The sequence below is a fragment of the Pogona vitticeps genome, chromosome 5 (genome assembly GCF_051106095.1).
Source record: "Pogona vitticeps strain Pit_001003342236 chromosome 5, PviZW2.1, whole genome shotgun sequence".
NCBI lineage: Eukaryota > Metazoa > Chordata > Lepidosauria > Squamata > Agamidae > Pogona > Pogona vitticeps.
In genome coordinates, this window is record NC_135787.1 from 182,276,629 (window position 1) to 182,296,973 (window position 20,345).

The window sequence follows — 20,345 nt, forward strand, 5'->3', positions numbered from 1 at the left end:
TGTCTTCCATCAACCCCAAACTTGAGTGTTAACTCAGATGTAGAAAACATGGCACCATGAACCAGGTTCTTAACAGACCAGAGGATGTGAAATAATAGAATCTGAGGGGAAATTACTTTTTCAGATAGCTCCTAAAACTCCCTACCAAGATGGGGATTTGAGGAGTTGAAATCCAAGAAAGTAACTTTTTCAAGGAGTGCTGAATAGAGGCCTCATTCTGTAACAGGACCTTCTGGTCTAAAAGGCCATGATGTTCTTAGCTCAGAGCTACCCCTTCATGTAAAACTTCTTAGGGCTTTCAAAGACCTATATTAATCTTTTTTTAATTAAAATTCTAACATCGAAATCATTAGGGCAGAAGATGAGTCCTAATTAATCCAATTGGCTATTCATAGTTACTTTCCCCCCTTTGCTTTTAATGTCTCTCTCTCTCTCTCTCTCTCTCTCTCTCACTCACTCACTCACTCACTCACACACACACACACAAACACACAATTTTCCTGGTGCGTTTTCACTGATATACAGCAGATGGCTCTGTTGTTAACCCTATTCTTTTCTTTACTCTCTCACCATTAGAGGTTCTGTGTTGGTGCCTCTTGCTTTTAAGTAAATGTAACATCTCCCATTGATCTGTGGCTTTGTTAGTGGCTAAGTGTGTTTGTTTGAGATGAATCAAGTGCAATAACTAAATGTGTCAGAGCTTGTTTTGAAAGCAGAACATTGCCTAGTCTTCATAAGTTGTGGAAGACACTGTGAGGCAGAAGGTTTCAGTATCTCTTAGCTCAAAACAAAAGCAAAACAAAACCAAAAAACCCCACCTGGCCAACTCCAATGCAGGGCAGATGCTTTGCCACGGAAAAATGACACTATCGACTAAGACCTGGGCAGCTGTTTAATGGTAATGTGAGTATAGATTTACCAGGGACTGGACATGTCAGTGGTTTAGGTCTCTGGCTGCAAAGCCAGTGCTTGGGGGTTCAATTCCCCACTGTACCTTCTTGAAAGGGGGCTGGACTCAAAGATCTATAGATTCCCTACCAACTCTGCAGTTCTAAGATTAGGTGGTCTAAAGATAATGGATGCCCTGTGCTCAAGCATCCTCCACCCTGCCAGTCCCTAGGATCTCAGAGCCGTAACTTGCATTCTTCTCACCTGGATGACGCAGTGCCATCTCCCATCCACTCTGAACTAAGACATGGGCACACACACAGCGTAAAAAAAGGAAAGAGAACGAGATTTTCCTTCTCCCCATGGCCAAAAAAAAGGATAATGTTTTTGGTTTCAGAAAGGATGGAAGAAATTACTGTTTATTTTCCTAGCACTCACCACTAGATTTACCTTTAGGTTTTGATGTCCTGGGGCAAAGTACCAGTTGCTTTACCCCTATTGCAGCCCTGTTAGATCTTCATCCATTTTGGTGCACACCTCTGAAAAAGGCCTTGGAAGCTTGTTCAGCCGAACAGTCACACATCCGTCCCATAATCAGGAACCCTGCCTTTTTTAAAAAAAGTTAGATTTCAAAACAGGTATGATTGAGGTTGAAAAGATGAAAAATGGACAATCTAAATGATGCAGAGGCTGGATGTCATCTGTCTAGGCTAGGACAAGCCACTTTGGTGCATCTAGAGACCAGGCATCTGCTTCAGGCTATACACCCTGCAGTGCCACAACTGGATAACACGAAATATTCCATGCATTTTGTCCTCTTGTTTTACAGTGGTGCCTCGCTTAGCGATGTTAATTTGTTCTGAAAAAATTGCTGCTAAGCGATTTCATCGCTAAGCGAAATGCAGTTTCCCATTGAAATGCATTGAAAACCGGATAATCCATTCCATTAGGAACGAATTGCCGTCCTTAAGCAAAAATCGCCATAGGAAACATCGCTACACATAATGCGGCTCCCCAATTGAAATGCATTGAAACCTATTCAATGCATCTCAATGGGGGAAAAATACAACAACAAATTTAAAAAGAGTCAGAACAAAGTCAAATTTGGTTAACAAAGGGTTTATTAAGTGCACTTTATGATTTCAAACATTTTAAACAGTGAATTTTAACTTTATAAATAACAGAAAAACATTTAAAAAACAGCAAACATGAGGCTGTTCAAACCATTGTTAAGCGAAACAGGGGACCCAAAATTTAATCGCTATGCGAAGCATGGTCCCAACCATTGCTAAGCGAAAATCGCCCATAGGGATCATCACTAAACGAAGCGCAAAAATGCTCCGAAAAAGTCATCGCTAAGTGATTTCGTCGCTAAACGGAGCGCCTGTTAAGCGAGGCACCACTGTACGTGTGTTGTGATGAGTTGCAGAAATTCAGCCGCAGAGCCCCGAAAGCTATTGGAAGCAAGCAAAACATTTGCTTAAAATGTTTTCCTTTTAATGGCTTCAGCAGCACAATTTGCCATGGAAAACTGGCAGTCTAGTTCTATTGGGGGGGATGATGTGAAAACCCCTAAAAGCAAGCCTTGAGGAGTTTGGCATACAATCTGCCCACTTTATATCTTGGTTTAGACCACAGGTGTCAAAAGCAAGGCCCGCGGGCCAAATCCGGCCCCCCAGACCTCGACTGATGGCCCGCGGAGCCGCCGCCAGCCTTGCAGCCTCCCCCCCTTTTTTTTCAATGAATTTACTCCGTGCCTGCACGGAGTAAATTCATTGAAAAAATGGCTGAAGTTAACAAGGCTACGTCCTCCTTCCGATTGGCTGTGGCGCTGTCACTCCTTTCCTCTCCCTCCGCCCCCCGCTCCCCCTCCCTCCCTCCCTCCCGTGCCTGTTCCTCACTCGCTCTCTCGGCCTGAGGCGAGAGCCGTTTCCAAGGCCGCACGAGGAGGGGGCTCCGCGCCGCCTCTGTCGCCCCGAGGGGAAGGGAAGGGAAGGGGAGCGGTGGGAGTTCCTGGCCGGGCTCCGAGGCGGAGGGAGGAGATGCTGGGGGGACGCGGGAGGCAGCGGCCAGCGCGGCCCTGAGGAGAGAGAGAAGAGGGAACGCGGAGCGATGCGCTGGCCCGGTTGGGTAACGTCGGAGGCGGCCATTCGACCCAGCCGCGGAGAGAAGGGAGGGAGGGCTGGCTGGTTGCTCGCTTCCGTTCCCTTCCCTTCCCTGACGTTCCGTTCTCTCTCTTGCTCGATTGGAATGCCTGAGGATTTGAAAGGACCGAAGAATGCAGGTTTTTTGCGAGATCCAAGCAGAGTTGCATATACTAAATAACTCTCTCTCTCTCTCTCTCTCTCTCTCTCACACACACACACACACACACACACACACACACACAGACACACACACACACAGACACACACAGACCCCGGCACTTTCCCTTCCTTCACACACACATACGCATTCTCTTCCTTCCTGTAACTCTCTCTGTCTCTCTCTCTCTCTTTCTCTCTCTCACACACAGAACCTGGCACTTTCTCTTCCTTCACACACACACACACGTTCTCTTCCTTCCTGTATCTCTCTCACACACAGAAACACACACACACACACAGAGACCCCGGCACTTTCTCTTCCTTCACACACACACACACACACACACACACACACACACACACACACACACACACACACACACACACGTTCTCTTCCTGTATCTCTCTTTCTCACACACACACACACACACACACACACAGGCACTTTCTCTTCCTTCACACACACACATACACACGCGCGCGCGCACACACACACACACACACACACACACACACTTTCTCTTCCTTCCTTTTCCCACCAAGTCGGATGGGGTCCTTGCAAGGCCATCAGTACAGATACAACCGGCCCTTTGATGGGGACCAAACTGCTGATGCGGCCCCCGATGAATTTGAGTTTGACACCCCTGGTTTAGACTTTGCTGGGAGCAAGCTCACTTGGGCTGAGAGCCATTTTTTCCAGAGTGTTGCACCGTCATGGCAGATGTTTAATAGGAACAGCGTGGCCAAAGAGAGCACTTTATTTTATTTATTTATTTCAAATATGTTTACCCTGCCTCTCTCCTTAAAAGGACCCAAGGCTGCTTACATCATTAAAAAGACAATATTTAAAACCTAAAACCAGTAAGCATACCAATTAGAAATGGGCACGAACCTCGATTTGTAGGTTCATGCCAGGTTGTATGTGCGGCACCATGGACGCCACACATTCCCTTCTCACGCCTCCCCGGCCATGACCCACTCACCAGTCTTCTACTCCTCCTATCTGGCTGTTCAACCAGTACCTGGCAGGAACATGAGGTTGTCGGTCCTGCCTCCTTGTCTGAGTGGCTTATCAGCCAAGGAGGCGGGGCAGGGAAGTCCGTGCTCCTGCCAGTGACTGGTTGAACAGCCAAAAAGGAGGAAGGAAAGGAGCACACTACAGCTGGCGAGTGGGGGATCCAGCCAGCGAGGCAGGGGGAGGGAACATCTGGCACCATGCATACAAACCAGCACAAACCTCTGAACCAAGGTACGTGTCCCTCTGTAATGCCAGTATTTTAAAAAAAGAATTAAACAGGTATCGTATTAAAAATGGTAAATAAAATCAATACTAAAAACACATTTAAAAACAACAAAGCACAACAATCTTTTTTTTAAAAAAACTATTTACTTGTTGTTGTTGTTGTTACTGTTCTTATTATTCATGTAGTGGTTAGGTATTGTAAAGATTGCCTTAGTGGATTTTTCTTAAATGGAAAAGGGATTTAATTTTTTTAAATGGCTTTTAAAAATAGCGAAATAATAAAGTTGTACCCTTTGTAAGATTGTGCATGAAAAAGTTTATTTGTGCCATCTAGTGGATGATTTTTTAAAAAGTGAAATAATTTAAAATTTAAATAAAAGCCACCCACAGTAGACTTCAGTCTAGATGGTCGGGGCATGAATCAATCAATCAATCAATCAATCAATCAATCAATCAATCAATCAAATAAATAAATAAATAAATAAATAAATAAATAAATTTTGGAGGGCTATGGGGGAACTCCAAGTGCATTGAGGGCCTCTCGAAAGATGGCAGAATTGCCCCTTACCATACCTCTTAGGGGGCAAAAGGAGACTTACTGAGCAATTTGAAAAAGTTAAAATTCTGGGAGCCGGAAGGTCTCAGGATTGTTTGGGGCCACAAAAGTGGCATTGGAGGCTGCCTGCTGCCCAGGGGACACACATTACCCATCCTTGGTTTATACAGTAAAAGAAGCAAGAGTGGCCTTGATAGTAATAATAATTTGAGAACTTCAACATCTGGAAGGGACCCTACAGATTATTGAGTCCAGCCTTTGTTAAGGAGGCACAGTGGGGAATCAAACTCCCAACTGCTGGCTCTGCAGCTAGATACCTACATCACTGAAAATAGAGGTACAGTGATGTCTTGCTTGACGATTACTTCGTTAGATGAGGAAATCACTTGACAATTAGTTTTTGCGATCGATATTGCGATCGCTAAATGATGATTCAATGGGGTTTTTCCTGCTTCGGGAACTGATTTTTCGCTTAACGATGATCAAAAACAGCTGATCGTCAGGTTTCAAAATGGCCGCCCGCTGTGCTTTAGGACGGATTCCTCACATTACAGGCACGGGAAAATGGCCACCCTATGGAGGATCTTTGCTGGACGCTGAGGTATTTCGCCCATTGGAACGCATTACAATGCATTTCAGTGGGCTTTTTCGTTTCGCTTGACGAGGATTTCGCTTAACAGCAATTTGAACGGAACGAATTATCCTCTTCCAGCGAGGCACCACTGTATATGAAATGAGCCATAGCACTGGTATCACTCCTAAAAGGTTAAGGATAGCCAGCTGCTACTTTCCAACTTCCATCAGTCCAGTCTTTGCCTCTGTGTTGTAGGACACACTTTTCTTTTTGGGGGTACCGAATATTCTAACTGACAGGCCAAAAAGAGATTAAAACAACTTTAAAGCTATGTGTGTGTGAGAGAGAGAAACCAAAGAACGTACCAAACAACTTTTTAAAAAACACAGAAAAACAACTCACAGGGCCTGTGCGGAGTTAGCAGTGCGTTTCTGCTTTTGATCCGTTTACAGATGTGGGTTTGATACGTTATGTAGGATTTCTAAGCTTTTTCGGCTGTTTGAAATGGGATGAGGCAACAACATGTGAAGACCTGCAATTCAGTGCGATGTAAGGGGTCCTTAGATCATTCGGCATGCCAGAAGTAAGAGGCAATGTTCCCCCGAAACCAAGATGCTGTCGCTCTTGTGTTTATGTTAATATGCTGGTAAATAATTTAAAGGGTCCTGTTTACTTTTTAATAAAACGAAAAGATATAAATTATCTGTATGTGGTTAATGTTACTTACAGCTGCCACAGAACAGATGCTGGGAGTTTTTAAATGGATAATTTAAGTTACGGGGAATGAAGAAGAAACTTTTTTAAAAAAAATGTACACTCCCACCTCTTATTTTAAAACTGATTTTTCTGACAAGATTTGTACAAAGCCTTCATCTTATACATATGCACACACACATATATATGAGTATTCCTATAAATATTTAATATAGCGTGTGCTAATTTTGTGTCTGTGTGTGTGTGATTTCGGCAGGGATTGCATTTTAATGATTGTGATGGACTATTTTAATACAAAGTTGTTAAATAAGTTTCATTTATTCTTCAGAGCCAGATTCACGGGCTAAGATGTTTGGGGCTGGAGAGAGATACAAATTAGAACGGTGCCTGAAAGAAGAAAAAGTTGTAAATGGGCCTTTCTCATCTGCAGAAAGCTTTTGTCCTTTTGAATACCATACGAAACGAAGGAACAGAGAATCTCTTCTCTTATTTCAAATCTATCTGGAAAAGCATGGTGTGTAGACAATCTAAAAAGGTTAAATGTGATTCTTTAGTTCCTTAATTTAAAATCAGGGCAGAAGTTTGAAGGAAGTTTCTTGTTAAAACATTCAGGTATTCCTTCAAGGACCACTTTCTGCTTGAGTCCTTTTAAGGAAAAAGGCAGAGTACATATATTTTAAATAAAATATGTTTGCCCAGATCCTTTGTGGTCAACTGGGGGAAATCCCTTTTGGTTTCTCTCCCAGTACCCCATGTTGCTTGAATTTATATAGCTGGTTATATTAAAGAAAACTTTTTGGATGGTGGCTTCTCATCTGTGAAGTACCTTCTCCAAGAAGTCCAACTGTGGCATCCTCTTTATGCCCCATGAAGATACTTCTGTTTGCTTAGGGTTGCTGTCATCTCACATAGATCTGTGTCTAAATTCTGTTTTATCCAGAATTGCATGGTGAATTGCATGGTGGCACATGGGCTCCTGGTTTCTATTGTTTTTTTCCCTTAGATATCCTTAGTCTTGTTGAACTTTTGGATTCTTGTTTTTATGATAGTCGAGTGAGTCACCAGCATGGGAGTCTAAGAGAAGCCACACACACACACACACACACACACACACACACACACACACGCATGCACGCACGCACGCAAACACACACACACACACATATACAGTGGTGCCTCGCTGGACAAGGATAATCCATTCTAGCAAAATCGCTGTAGAACGAAATTCTTGTCAAGCGAAATTCTTGTCAAGCGAAAATGAAAAACCCATTGAAACGCATTAAAAACCGGTTAATGTGTTCCAATGGGCTAAATACCTAATCGTCCAGCAAAGATCCTCCATAGGGCAGCCATTTTCCGGTGCCTGTAGAGAGAAAAAGCAGTCCTGAAAACAGCGGGGAGCCATTTTCTACAGCCGGCGGCCATTTTGAAACCTGACGATCAGCTGTTTTCTGATCGTCGTAGAGCAAAAATCGGTTCCCTTAGCAGGGAACCATCATCGTCAAGCGAAGTTTTCCTATTTAAAACATCATTTAGCGATCGCAAAAGCGATTGCAAAAAACACATCATCAAGCGATTTCCTCGTCTAACGAAGTAATCATCAAGCGGGGCACCACTGTATATATAACATATATAATATATATAAAACACAACAGTGCTGCTTACTGACCGATAGAGCCACCAAAGGGAAGCTACATTTAGTATTCCTTGCCACATATTATATACACATGTGTATGTATCTGTTACGGGCAGAGATATTCTTTTAATGAACATAATGTTTTCACGTAGAAGTTGCAACCTCTGGCTTCTTTTCATGTAGGCCTTGGCCTAACGCCAAAAAACCCTGGGCTAGCTTTCAGTTCAGACTAGAGGTGCACAGACTTGTGTTCCTGGTGCCTGGGGAATTCTGGGAGTTTGAGTCCAGAAACACAACGTTTGCATCTCTCAAGAGTTCAGACCTCTGGCGAAAACAGCCTTTCTCCCAGCAGCAGGAAGGAAGAATGAGGGGGTTGGGGGATATGCAAAAGGGAGGAAAGAGGGGAACAGAAGAAGTGGTCCACGGAAAGAAGGGGTAGCACCTTTGTTGGAATCTGTCCTTCGGTGCCACTGGCTTTGACTATAATCTCTCCCAGCATATGGCCCCCCTGGATGAATGTGGCCCTTGTTGACAAAGCAACCCCCCGTTTTAAGGGATTTCTGTCCTACAGTATTCCAGACATGAGCTATATCACAAGGAGTTATTTTGGCCCCAGAGAGCCCTAACAAGGCCGTCAAGTTTATAGTAGCGTGTGAAACCTTGTTGGAAAGTCTTATGTGCCCTGAGATGATGGGAACGCATTCCAGATACAGATAGATTCCACTGAGGCCTTGCCCCTGAATTTCTTTGTAGCCTCTGCCTGCAAGATATGGTGTATCCATAGCTGCAGTTTCACGCAGTGTGGTGTTCTTGGAAATCAGGCCAAGTTAGAGTGAGGGATTTATCCAGTATTGAGGTGAAACTATTTGTTGGTGAAAGTGATCCATGAAGTAATCTTTAGTCTTTGTTCAAATGATTACATGACTACCAGACATATTTTGTGTGTGTGCCAAGTACTTTACAAAACTTAAAAGCATGTTTTATAGTTTTCAGAATGCACGGTATGCGTTGTCAGAGAAAGGGTGCGAATGAATAAATTAACACACGGAGAAAGTGGATTGAGATATTTTTTCCCCTCTGTCTCACACTAAGTTAGAACTCAGGGTTGCATCCTGGGAAGCCAAGTGGTGAGAGATTCAAGAGAGAAGAAATGAAGCGCTACTTTTATACAACATGTTGTGAAACTCTATCATGAGATGTAGCCAAGGCTGCCATCTTGAGTGGCTTTTGACTGGGAGTAAGACAGATCCATGGAGTAAAAGTTTATCAATGACTACTAGTCATGATGGTGATGTATTATGTTCTCTATGAGAGGCAGTATTGCTCTCATGACTGCTTGCTGATGTACATAAGCAAGGAAGGTGATTTTTCCCTCATGGTCAACTTGTGGGCTTCCACAAGGCATCTGGCTGGCCACACTGGGAATGGTGCTAGATGAGGTAGGTTAAAAAAAAACCTTCAAAAAACAATTTGAAATGTCTTCTTGCTTTCAAAATGCATCTCTCATGTAAAGCCTGAGGACGAGGATTAGAGATGGAAAGACCTGGGGGGGGGGAGGGAAGCTGTCCCCCCCCCTTTTTTTTAAATTCCCAAATGCATTTTTTTGGAGTGTGGAGTATGTTCTTTTACAGTGATAAATAATGTGTCTATGACATGGTATTCAAGCTATATAACATGAAGACCTTAATGAAAGACTTCTGAGACTTCATGTATTTAAGTTCTGAGGATTAAGAAGCAATACATTGTGCCTTTGTTCTCTCACTCGGAATCAAAATAAATTTAAGCATGGGCAACTCTAATTAATAATAATCTTAGAACTGCAGGTCTAGAAGGGGCCCTATGAATCATTGAGTCAAGCCCTTGTCAAGGAGGTACACGGGGGAATCAAACTCCAAACCTCCTAAACCACTGAGCTATCTAGCAGTACATTGTGCATAGCTACCCCATATCTCTTCATTCCCCCTCCCCAATTCTTATGGCTGTCCTACCTTCCATGAGAAGATAATTTGTAAGCTCATTGGGGCAGGTATCTGTTTCTTGTTATATGATTCTGCAGTGTTTCATGTCTGCCGATAGCATCGTAAGAATAAATAACATACACATACATTTGCTTTTGCGAGTGCCATTACTTTTTCTGACCAAAGACTTTTAACTTGTTCGGTGTAGACTTTGGGGGTTTGGCACAGAACAGAGCGTAGGCATTCATACTTCCAAGCCGAAAGGTTTCAAAGCTTGGAAAAAATCACTTCTGCCTTCCTTCAAGGCATGCATTTTTATTGCACTTCAACTGCTTTTATCAGAAACCATTGAAAAATAACACTCAAGTTGACATTGAAGTGTGATGCTCTTGGTTGTGTGTGTGTTTTATATCTGCCTTTTCAAAAAGTTATGTTTAAAATTCATAGCACTTTCAAAGCCTGATAAAGGAGACTAATTTTCCAGCTTGCTTTGTTCAGTGTAAGATATTTTTTCTCAATCCGTTTCCAGTAGCTCATTTTTCCCCCGTTTCAGCAACTTTCCTGCAAGTTTGGTAGACAATAGGCTTTTATTAATAAAATCAGTGCACAACTTAGTGCTGACAATGGCAAACATCAAAGTTAAGTAGCTGGAAACACTGCAGTTTTTGCCATATAAGTTGAAGGGATTGGTGTGGGAATGTCTAAGACTACAACCTTGTGAAATGTAGGCTTGTGTGAACTCAGTCCGGTGGCTTGATGGGAGACCAGTGGTAGGCTCACCCTGGGCGGTGGAAAGGTTTCTATACCAATATCCACTGAATTGTCAGCAGAAAGGAAATGACAACGTCGGCCATCCTACGTGGTTCCATCCCTCCTATAGATTACTAGACAGTGATTAATCTTTGTATGGACTCTCCTTCCCAATGTAGATTTGCAGAATAAGGTCAGAGACCATCCTTTCTGGATGGAGATTTTTTTTTTCCAGCAGGAAGGCAGGCCGGGGTCTTTAGAAACACAGAGGGGCCTGCATGAATCTCATCTTGATCTAACATGACTCTGCAGAGGGAGATGGGTCGTTATAAGTTATTAGGTTGTCCAGGGCTTAATTTGACCTTGAACATGTCTTGTCAACTAAGAGGCAACAGAGATAATTTCTTCAGCACAGATGTAAAATGGCTGTTGTATTCCTACTGGTTGTATCTTCCAAGGGAGCTAAACATGGAGCATGTAACAACAGGCTATAGATTAGATTCTCAGTTCATGGAATTATAACCATAATAATGTGCCATCAAGTCAATTATGAGTTATGGCAACTCTTTTCGAAGTTTTCCGGGTAGAGATTATTCAGAAGCAGTTTACCATTCTCTTCTTCTGGGGCCATCCTGGGACTGTGCAGTTTGCCCAAGGCCACACAGGCTGGCTCTTCTCACAGGAGGTACAGTGAGGAATCAAACTCCCAACCTCTGGCTCAGCAGCCTAAACCACTGAGCAATTACTCCTTAAATATCTGACTTACCTTGAAAGCCATATTGGGATGTCTGCAAGTCAACTCCGACCTGATGGCCCATAACAATAATCACTATGTAGAAGAAGTTTCACATGCTTTTCTTGATGTTTTCCTTTTAAAGTCATGGACACTGTGGCAGCCAGATTACAGCTTTATGCTCACAATATGCACATGGAAATGTTGCCTAGGGAATTTGGGAACTGTAGGTCCAGAAACGCAAGTGTGCACACCGCTAGTAAGCATCCTACTGTAGGTTATCCAATTTGGACTTCCATTAGTGGATGTGAAAGGATTGCCATGAAAACGGTGATACAAAAGATTATGCCCCAGCCAGATCGCTTTGCATTATTTTAAATTGCAGATGGTGTCCTTATTCTTAATTATTAAAAGCAAAACAACTATAAGCAGTCTTGAGGTTATCAGGAGATAATCACGTCCCCAGGGTGTTTGTAGCACTTTGAAACATAAAGATGGCGATTACTCTGTGATTGCTATGCTGCTTTATTATTCTTTACCGCTTAATAATGGGGCCATAATATTGTTCTTGGATATAGCTAGCTGAATACTACTCTCCAGTTTTAATGATGCAAACAGCTACCATTTACCAACCCAAGATACCTTGATCGGAAGGGGCATGGCGGAAGGAAGGGACATGGTGGGGAGGAGGAGATAGACATACCTATGGCTTATACAGTGGTGCCTCGCTTGACGATGTTAATTAGTTCCAGCGAAATCGCTGTAGAGCGAAAACATCATCAAATGAAATTTTTAAAAACCATTGAAACGCATTGAAAACCATTCAGTGCATTCCACTGGGCTGAATACCTGCGCGTCCAGCGTAGAGCCTCCATATGGTGGCCATTTTTGGTGCCTGTAAAGCGAGGGATCCATCCTAGAAAACAGCCAGAGGCCATTTTCTTCAGCCGGTGGCCATTTTGAAATGGCCACTGGCTGAAGAAGCGAAAATCGGTTCCCAAAGCAGGGAACCGATCATCGTTAAACGGGAAAAAAACCATTTAAACCATAGTTTTTCAATTACAAAAGCGATTGCAAAAACCTAATCGTACAGTGATTTCTTCGTTAAGCGAGGCAATCGTTAAGCGAGGCACCGCTGCACTCTTTCTACATTGCAGGCCTAGCAGGATTAATTTTTTCTTGTCAGTAGCAAGACCTTGAATGTGGTTTAGTAGCAGTTAGGTAGCTAGTGTATTTCTTTCAGCAGATATGTAACAAATGCAGTTTCACCAGTGGTAACTTCCAAGGCCTTCTCAAAGGTCTCACCACATATCGCACATTACAATAGTCTAGCTGTGAAGCGTTTTCGTTTCTCCCGTGGTGATATGGCAAAGGACTGGGGTTTGGTAAATCCACATTTTAATCCCCACTGGACTTCAAATTTGCTGGGAACCCTGGCACTGTCACTCTCACTCAGCCTTAGCTACCTCACAGGGTGGTTATGAGATAAAATGGAAAGGCGAGGGGAGGAGCCATGGATACTGCCTTAAGCTCAATGGAAAGAAAGCAGCATATAACTAATATATGATCCAACTAACGAATGAAAGCTGCAACACTTCGGTTTTATGGAATATGGTGTATGTCCTCCACCCCAGTTTCTTCCCCAGATGCAGTCATTATCCTCTCTCTCTCTCTCTCTCTCTCTCTCTCTCTCTGTGTGTGTGTGTGTGGGGGGGGTTTCAGTTTCAACTGTTTTGTTTATTACAGTGATTTTACTGGTTATTTTGTTGTAAATGGTTTTTAGTTATGCTTGTTTCTGCCTTGAGAGCTATTTTTATGGAACGGGGATAAAACAATTTAGCAAGCAGTTCAAAAGCATGTAAATGCGAGTAAATAAATAGGTACCACTACAGTCGGAACGTCACGGCACTCCGTGTCTCCTTACGCTGGCCACGCTGGCTCTATGGCTTGGAAACGGTGATGAGCACTGCACCCTAGAGTCGGACACGACTGGACAAATTGTCAAGGGGAACCTTTACCTTTACCTAATGTTTTCTTTTCTTGCTTCTTTTGGCTGCTTCCAGAACAGATGTTTTGGGCCCTGATTCATGTGGATTCATAGGTTGTAAGGAGGGTAAAACCCCTTCATGGATCTCTGCCTGAGATCTTGGGAAAAAAAGTGGAATATCAATGCCATGAACTTTGCAAATCCCAGGAAGAAGAAAGGGAAATGATTTGCTGCCTCTCCTTTTACACATAGGGTTACAGACCCCCAAGTCTCCTTTAGCTGACGTTCTGTTAGAAACCATTCTGCACTTCGTAAAATAATGTTTTGGACAATGCCCACAATGGTTGGGAAATCTGGGGTGTTGTTGTTCAGATAAGTAACTTCCAAGTTCTGGGCCTGATACCACAGAATTTCTCCAGTGAACAACTCAGAACTGCACTTTGCTATGAGATCAGATGCTGCTCTTTTTCTATTTGGCTAAACTTTTGTCCTTTTTTATTATTACTATAACTCTAAAAGAAAGAAAGAAAAAAGGGGCATTGACAGGTGAATAATATGACTAGGAACACCTTTATTTATAAAGCTAGCGTGAGCTATACTTAATGGCTTCCATTTTAAAACAGTAGTTGGCTTTCTACCCCCCAACCCCTTATTCTTCAAAGTCCCAGTTTTCATTAGTGGAATATAAAATGTTAATAATACCTTTATATTGTAAAGCTCAGTGGCAGAATCCATCTTCTCTATTCTTTATGGAATCCTGCTAGCAGGCCCTTGATTGTATCATAAATAGTATTTGTTCATGGAATAAAAAATGTGTTGTTTTCATTGTTAGAAGATGCTGCTAAATTGGCTGTATGTTTGATAATCACATCTCAAGCTGATTATTCTGTTAATAGCCTTAAGATATTATTTTATTTTAAAAAATAAGTGCATCACCATAGTCCTAATACTAGTATTTTTTTAAAAAAAAGATCCCTTCCTGTTTCTGAAAAGTCTGAATGAGATTTTCAAAATTGAATAATAATTTGATCCGTTAATCTTTTGAAGCTAGTAATTTTATTTTCCCTCTTTGCGGTCTCTGAGGCTCACAAATGAATAGAGCTTCATTATTGGAGTCTGCGTTTAATAACCATTATCCATTATCTTGTAATTAAGACTCCCTGTAACGAATCATGAGGACAATGCAAAAATACATAGTACATTTCTTTAATGAACTGGAAAATGTTCATCTTGTTCTATTTAGTAATGAGTTGCTGAATAGTCGTTAAATCCACTGGAGAATAGAGCGAGATGGATTTTGAAGACTATCTTGAATTTGTGGTTAATCTATTAGAATTAAAATTTCATCTTCTATTTTTATCAACAGACGATTAGAAGCCCTTCTGTTTGACCAAATTGATTAGAAGACCCTATACAAGGGCAGATGTTGTTTAATGAAAGTTTTTAATGAAACTATACCATAGAGATTTCTAATTACGAGACTTGTAAAAGCTTTGACTTACCTTACATTGAAAGGCATGAGGGGGAATGGCATGGTTGCGGTGGTGTGGGAAGTATTGTACTAAAGGACTTAAACTCTACAATTAAATGAAAATAAGAGGGGAGGAGGGTGAAGTGTACAATGGTGCAAGGAAGTTTGATTTCATTGTCTCAAGAGGACAGAAAAGACTTTGGTCATCAACTTTACAAAACAAGCTCAGTCAGGAGCTGTAACGCGGCGGTAGAAGGCATGCTTTGAATGCAAAGGATCTTCATTCCATTTCTGGTAAAGGCGATAGAAAAGACAGCTGCAGAGCTGCTGCCAGACCAAGTAAGCATTACTGGGTCTGATGGGCAAATGGCCCACCATACCTAATAAGAAGCTTCTTTCATAGGAAGGTTTTCTGGTCACTCTCATAAAGCAAGGATGGGGAACTTCTGGCCTTTCTAATGCTTGGGCTTCCACTTCCGTTATCTTTTACTGTTGATCATAGCGGTTAAGCCTCATCTAGAGCAGTGGTTCTTAACCTTGCGTTACTCAAGTGTTTTTGGACTGCAACTCCCAGAAGCCTTCACCACCTGCTGTGCTGGCTTGGGTTTCTGGGAGTTGTAGTTCAAAAACACCTGAGTAATCCAAGGTTAAGAACCACTGATCTAGAGTACTGTGTCCATTTCTAGATACTGCACTTTAAGAAGGATGCCAACAAGCTGCAGTGAGTCCAGAGGAGGGCAACAAGGATGGTCAGGGTACCGGAAGCCGAGCCCTAGGAGGAACGACTGAAAAAACTGGGCAGGCTTAGCCTTGAGAAAAGAAGACCGAGGGGCGATACGATAGGTCATACAGAGGAGGGGCAGGACCTGTTCTTGATCATCCCAGAGTGCAGGGCATGCAACAATGGGCTCAAGTTACAGGAAGCCAGGTTTTGGTTGAATATCAGGAAAGACTTTCTAACTGTTACAGTAGTACAACAATGGAACCAATGACCGCCGGAGATGGTGAGCAGTCCAGCGCTGGAGGCATTCAAGAAAAAATTGGACAACCATCTGCTCGACCTGCTTTGATTTGAATTCTTGCATTGAGCAGGGGGTTAGGGGTTAGATGACCTTAGAGACCCCTTCCAATTCAATGATTCTATGATATGGGCTCTTCTGGGAGGTGAAGCCCAAAACATTCAAGATTTGAAGGTGATCCAACTCAGCCCTAGAGCCAAAGGGCCAGATTCTGTTTCAGAGGTTTTCAAGGGCCGTGAAGTTAGCAGGTAGATCCAAAATTAGCAGTGTATTTAAGAATGATTTAGTGCTCTTAATTAAGCCTCAAGAGAGACATTTCAACTGATTAGAATGCCGGGGGGGAGGGGGGGAGGGAGATACATTAAAAAGGCTTGGAAACCACCAAGTAGTGTTATTACAGGAAAGGAAATGTAGTTCCTCGGGGAGCCTTAGAAGGGCTGGATTTGGACCTTGGACTGACATTTCTCACCCCTGCCTTCAAGACTATGGCGAATAAACTTTGAAATTCTAACAAAGGAATAAACAGGAATGATACTTCTTAGTCCAATCACTTGATACACGATGCACATGGAGAGAGCCCCAGACTGTGATGGCCAAAAGTCTATCAAATTTGCAATATGCACCCCATAATGTTCGACTGGCTCCTTCTGGGAAGCCCTGAAAGGAGGAGTGTTGTAGCATTGTCCCATTCTTCTTCCCCAGTGACCTGCATTTACATCAGTGACCTAATCGTGAATCTGAAGGTTCTGTGGGTCTGTCCAAGGATTAAGAACTCTTAGATACTTATTGTGGGTAGACGGATGCATTCTAGCTCCCATCTCCCATTCCATTTTTGGGAGAGTAAAAAGCTTAAAGTGGGATTCCTGATTTTTGAGCAGAATCTCATCAGGCTTGTTGGCTGTCCAGAACCAAGAGGGTGACAAAACCAGAAGATAGGGTTGATAGATTCTGAAACTCTCCTCTCTGCTCACGGTGAATAGACTCAGATTCCTAACATGAAATAGACCTCATAAAGCCATAGTAACTCAAGAGTAGGGCTGGCTCAAGACACTTCGCTGCCTGGGAGACACAGCAGCTAACATCGTCCTTGAAGTCATGTGCACGGTGCCCAAAGCCAGCTAAGTTGTTTTAGCACTCTAGGCATAGAACAGTGGTTCCCAACCTTGGACAAACCAGGTGTTCTTGGACTGCAATTCCCAGAAGCCTTCACCAACAGCTGTGCTGCCCAGGATTTCTGGGAACTGCAGTCCAGGAACACCTGGGTTACCCAAGGTTGGGAACCACTGGCGTAGGGAATGGACTGACAAGAGGATAGTGTGTGCAAAGGGATAAAATGGATTGGAATGGAGTTTCCCAGAAAATGGCACCAGTGAGCATTCGAAACAAAATTCCGCATGGTGACCAGTTGTTCCAGATTTGCTGTAGGTTGTTTCCATAGGATGGTAGGGGTGGGTGAGAAAAATACTTTATATGATAAGTTAAAAGGAAGCTTTAGCTGAGATTTATAATAATTTCTTGCCTTAAAGTTTACTCTCTTCTCCTTTCTCTATCCCTTTTTCATTCCTTTCCCAAGGTTCTGATTTTATCAAGACCTCCACGGGGAAAGAAGCTGTGAATGCTACCTTTCCAGTCGGTTTGGTCATGGTGAGAGCTATTAGAGACTTCTATTGGAAGACTGGCTGCAAGGTAATTTGATGCCACACCTCTCTTTCCATTGTCTAGAAAGGCTGTGGGCTGAATCTTAATTGTTAAGCCCCAACTAGAGTACAGACAGTTACCCCGCATGACAGTTTTTTCGCTAGACATTGACTTTTTGCGATCGCTATAGCGATTCGCAAAACAGTGATTCCTATGGGGGAATTTCACTGGACAATGTTTGGTCCCTGCTTCGCAAACCGATTTTCGCTAGACAACGATTTTGACAGCTCCCTCTGCGCTCACAAAACGGGTGTTTTCGGGACCTAAGCTTCGCAAGACAGCTATTTAAACAGCTGATCAGCAGTTCGCAAAGTGGCTTTCCTATGGCTGATCTTCGCTAGAGAATGACGATTCTTCCCCGTTGGAACGCATTAAAACAGGTTTCAATGCATTCCAATGGGGAAATGCTTTTCGCTAGACGATGATTTCGCTAAACAGCGATTTCAGTGGAACAGATTATCATTGCCTAGTGAGGCACCGCTGTGTGCACAATAAGTGTATCCCGTCAAGTCAATTCAAACTTATGTTAAACCTTTTTCAGGGTTTTCTAGGTAGCGAATACTCATAAGTGATTTAGCATTCCCTTCTTCTTGGTGCTCCCTGAGACTGTGCAGCTTGCCCAAGGCCACACAGGCTGACTCAGCTCACAGGAGGCCCAGTGGGGAATCGAACTCCCAACCTCAGGCTCCACAGACAGCTACCCAAAGCACTGAGCTATTTAGTATACTCATGGAATGAATGGAGCTCCTTGAGTCCATCTTTGATTCAGTGGATCTCTTCTAATCAGGACTGGTTATTGGACTGAGCTCTCGAAAACGATGTCATTGTCAAGTGTGGGTGATGACATTAAAATGGCATGTTAAAATGGCAAGGGCATTTATTACCCTTGTTATCCTGCTCTTCTCTTGAGGAGATCATCATAGCTTATATGGTTCTGGTTCTGCCCCTTTTATTCTCACAACATTCCTGCAGAGTAGATCAGACCAATCAACTAGTGTAGGATTCCTTGCTCGCAGAGCATGGATTTGAATCCGGGTTTGTCCAGTCTTAGCCTAACGTTTTAATCAGTACAGTGCATAGGACGGCTGTAATATAGAGCTAAAGGGGCCTTTTCCTTTCAAAGGAGATCTGCAAATAGGCAAAAGAAAAAATGGAATGTATAAAAATTTAGTTTATTTGGAGGCTTGTCTCCTTCATCCTAAAGGTCAGGAATGATGCCATTGTCCTGTTAAACCAGTGGTTTCCAATTTTGGTTCCCCAGATGTTCTTGGCCTAAAACTCCCAGAAGCCTTTACCACGAGCAGGATGTTTCTTGGAGAATTTAGAAAGCAACTTTTGTTTTGTTTTGTTCAGTCGTTTAGTCGTGTCCGACTCTTCGTGACCCCATGGACCAGAGCACGCCAGGCCCTCCTATCTTCCACCGCCTCCCGGAGTTGTGTCTAATTCATGTTGGTTGCTTCGATGACACTGTCCAACCATCTCATCCTCGGTCGTCCCCTTCTCCTCTTGCCTTCACACTTTCCCAACATCAAAGTCTTTTCCAAGGAGTCTTCTCTTCTCATGAGATGGCCAAAGTACTGGAGCCTCAGCTTCAGGATCTGTCCTTCCAATGAGCACTCGGGGTTGATTTCCTTTAGAATTGATAGGTTTGTTCTCTTTGCAGTCCAGGGAACTCTCAAGAGTCTCCTCCAGCACCACAATTCAAAGGCATCAATTCTTCGGCGGTCAGCTTTCTTTATGGTCCAGCTCTCACTTCCATACATCGCTCCTGGAAAACCCATAGCTTTGACTATTCGGACTTTTGTTGGCAAGGTGATGTCTCTGCTTTTTAAGATGCTGTCAAGGTTTGTCATTGCTTTCCTCCCAAGAAGCAGGCGTCTTTTAATTTCGGGGCTGCTGTCTCCATCTGCAGTGATCATGGAGCCCAAGAAAGTAAAATCTGTCACTGCCTCCATATCTTCCCCTTCTATTTCCCAGGAGGTGATGGGACCAGTGGCCATGAGCTTAGTTTTTTTGATGTTGAGTTTCAGACCGTTTTTTGCACTCTCGTCTTTCACCCTCATTACAAGGTTCTTTAGTTCCTCCTCACTTTCCGCCATCAGGGTGGTATCATCTGCATATCGGAGGTTGTTGATATTTCTTCCTGCAATCTTAATTCCAGCTTGGGATTCCTCCAGTCCAGCCTTCCGCATGATGTATTCTGCATATAAGTTAAATAAGCAGGGTGACAATATACAGCCTTGTCGTACTCCTTTCCCAATTTTGAACCAATCCGTTGTTCCATATCCAGTTCTAACTGTTGCTTCCTGTCCCACATATAGGTTTCTCAGGAGATGGATAAGGTGGTCAGGCACGCCCATTTCTTTTAGGACTTGCCATAGTTTGCTGTGGTCCACACAGTCAAAGGCTTTTGCATAGTCAATGAAGCAGAAGTAGATGTTTTTCTGGAATTCTCTGGCTTTCTCCATAATCCAGCGCATGTTGGCAATTTGGTCTCGAGTTCCTCTGCCCCTTCGGAATCCCGCTTGTACTTCTGGGAGTTCTTGGTCCACATACTGCTGAAGCCTACCTTGTATGATTTTGAGCATAACCTTGCTGGCGTGTGAGATGAGTGCAATTGTCCGGTAGTTGGAGCATTCTTTGGCACTGCCCTTCTTTGGTATTGGGATGTAGACTGATCTTTTCCAGTCCTCTGGCCACTGTTGAGTTTTCCAAACTTGTTGGCATATTGAATGTAGCACCTTAACAGCATCATCCTTTAGGATTTTAAATAGTTCAACTGGAATGCCATCACCTCCACTGGCCTTGTTGT

The 20,345-nt window shown here is 43.1% G+C and overlaps 1 protein-coding gene and 1 long non-coding RNA gene across 6 annotated transcripts in view; one reads left to right on the top strand and one right to left on the bottom strand.

Annotated features, from left to right (window-relative positions):
* The window catches only part of DERA (deoxyribose-phosphate aldolase), a 51,691-nt gene that overhangs the window by 23,315 nt on the left and 8,031 nt on the right, over positions 1 to 20,345 (top strand). For 4 of the 5 annotated variants that reach the window (XM_072999771.2, XM_072999768.2, XM_072999770.2 and 1 more), the window contains one exon: positions 17,409 to 17,521. In XM_072999771.2, coding sequence (XP_072855872.2) covers positions 17,409 to 17,521 — 113 coding nt within the window. Of the gene's footprint in view, positions 1 to 6,609; positions 7,271 to 17,408; positions 17,522 to 20,345 lie in introns of those variants that run through there. The other variant, XM_072999772.2, reaches the window with a different exon arrangement.
* Positions 3,520 to 3,807, bottom strand: LOC144583154 (uncharacterized). The gene is made up of 2 exons (XR_013536795.1): positions 3,685 to 3,807; positions 3,520 to 3,648 (listed from the first exon to the last, which is right to left on the bottom strand). It is a non-coding gene; the product is annotated as an uncharacterized LOC144583154 (long non-coding RNA).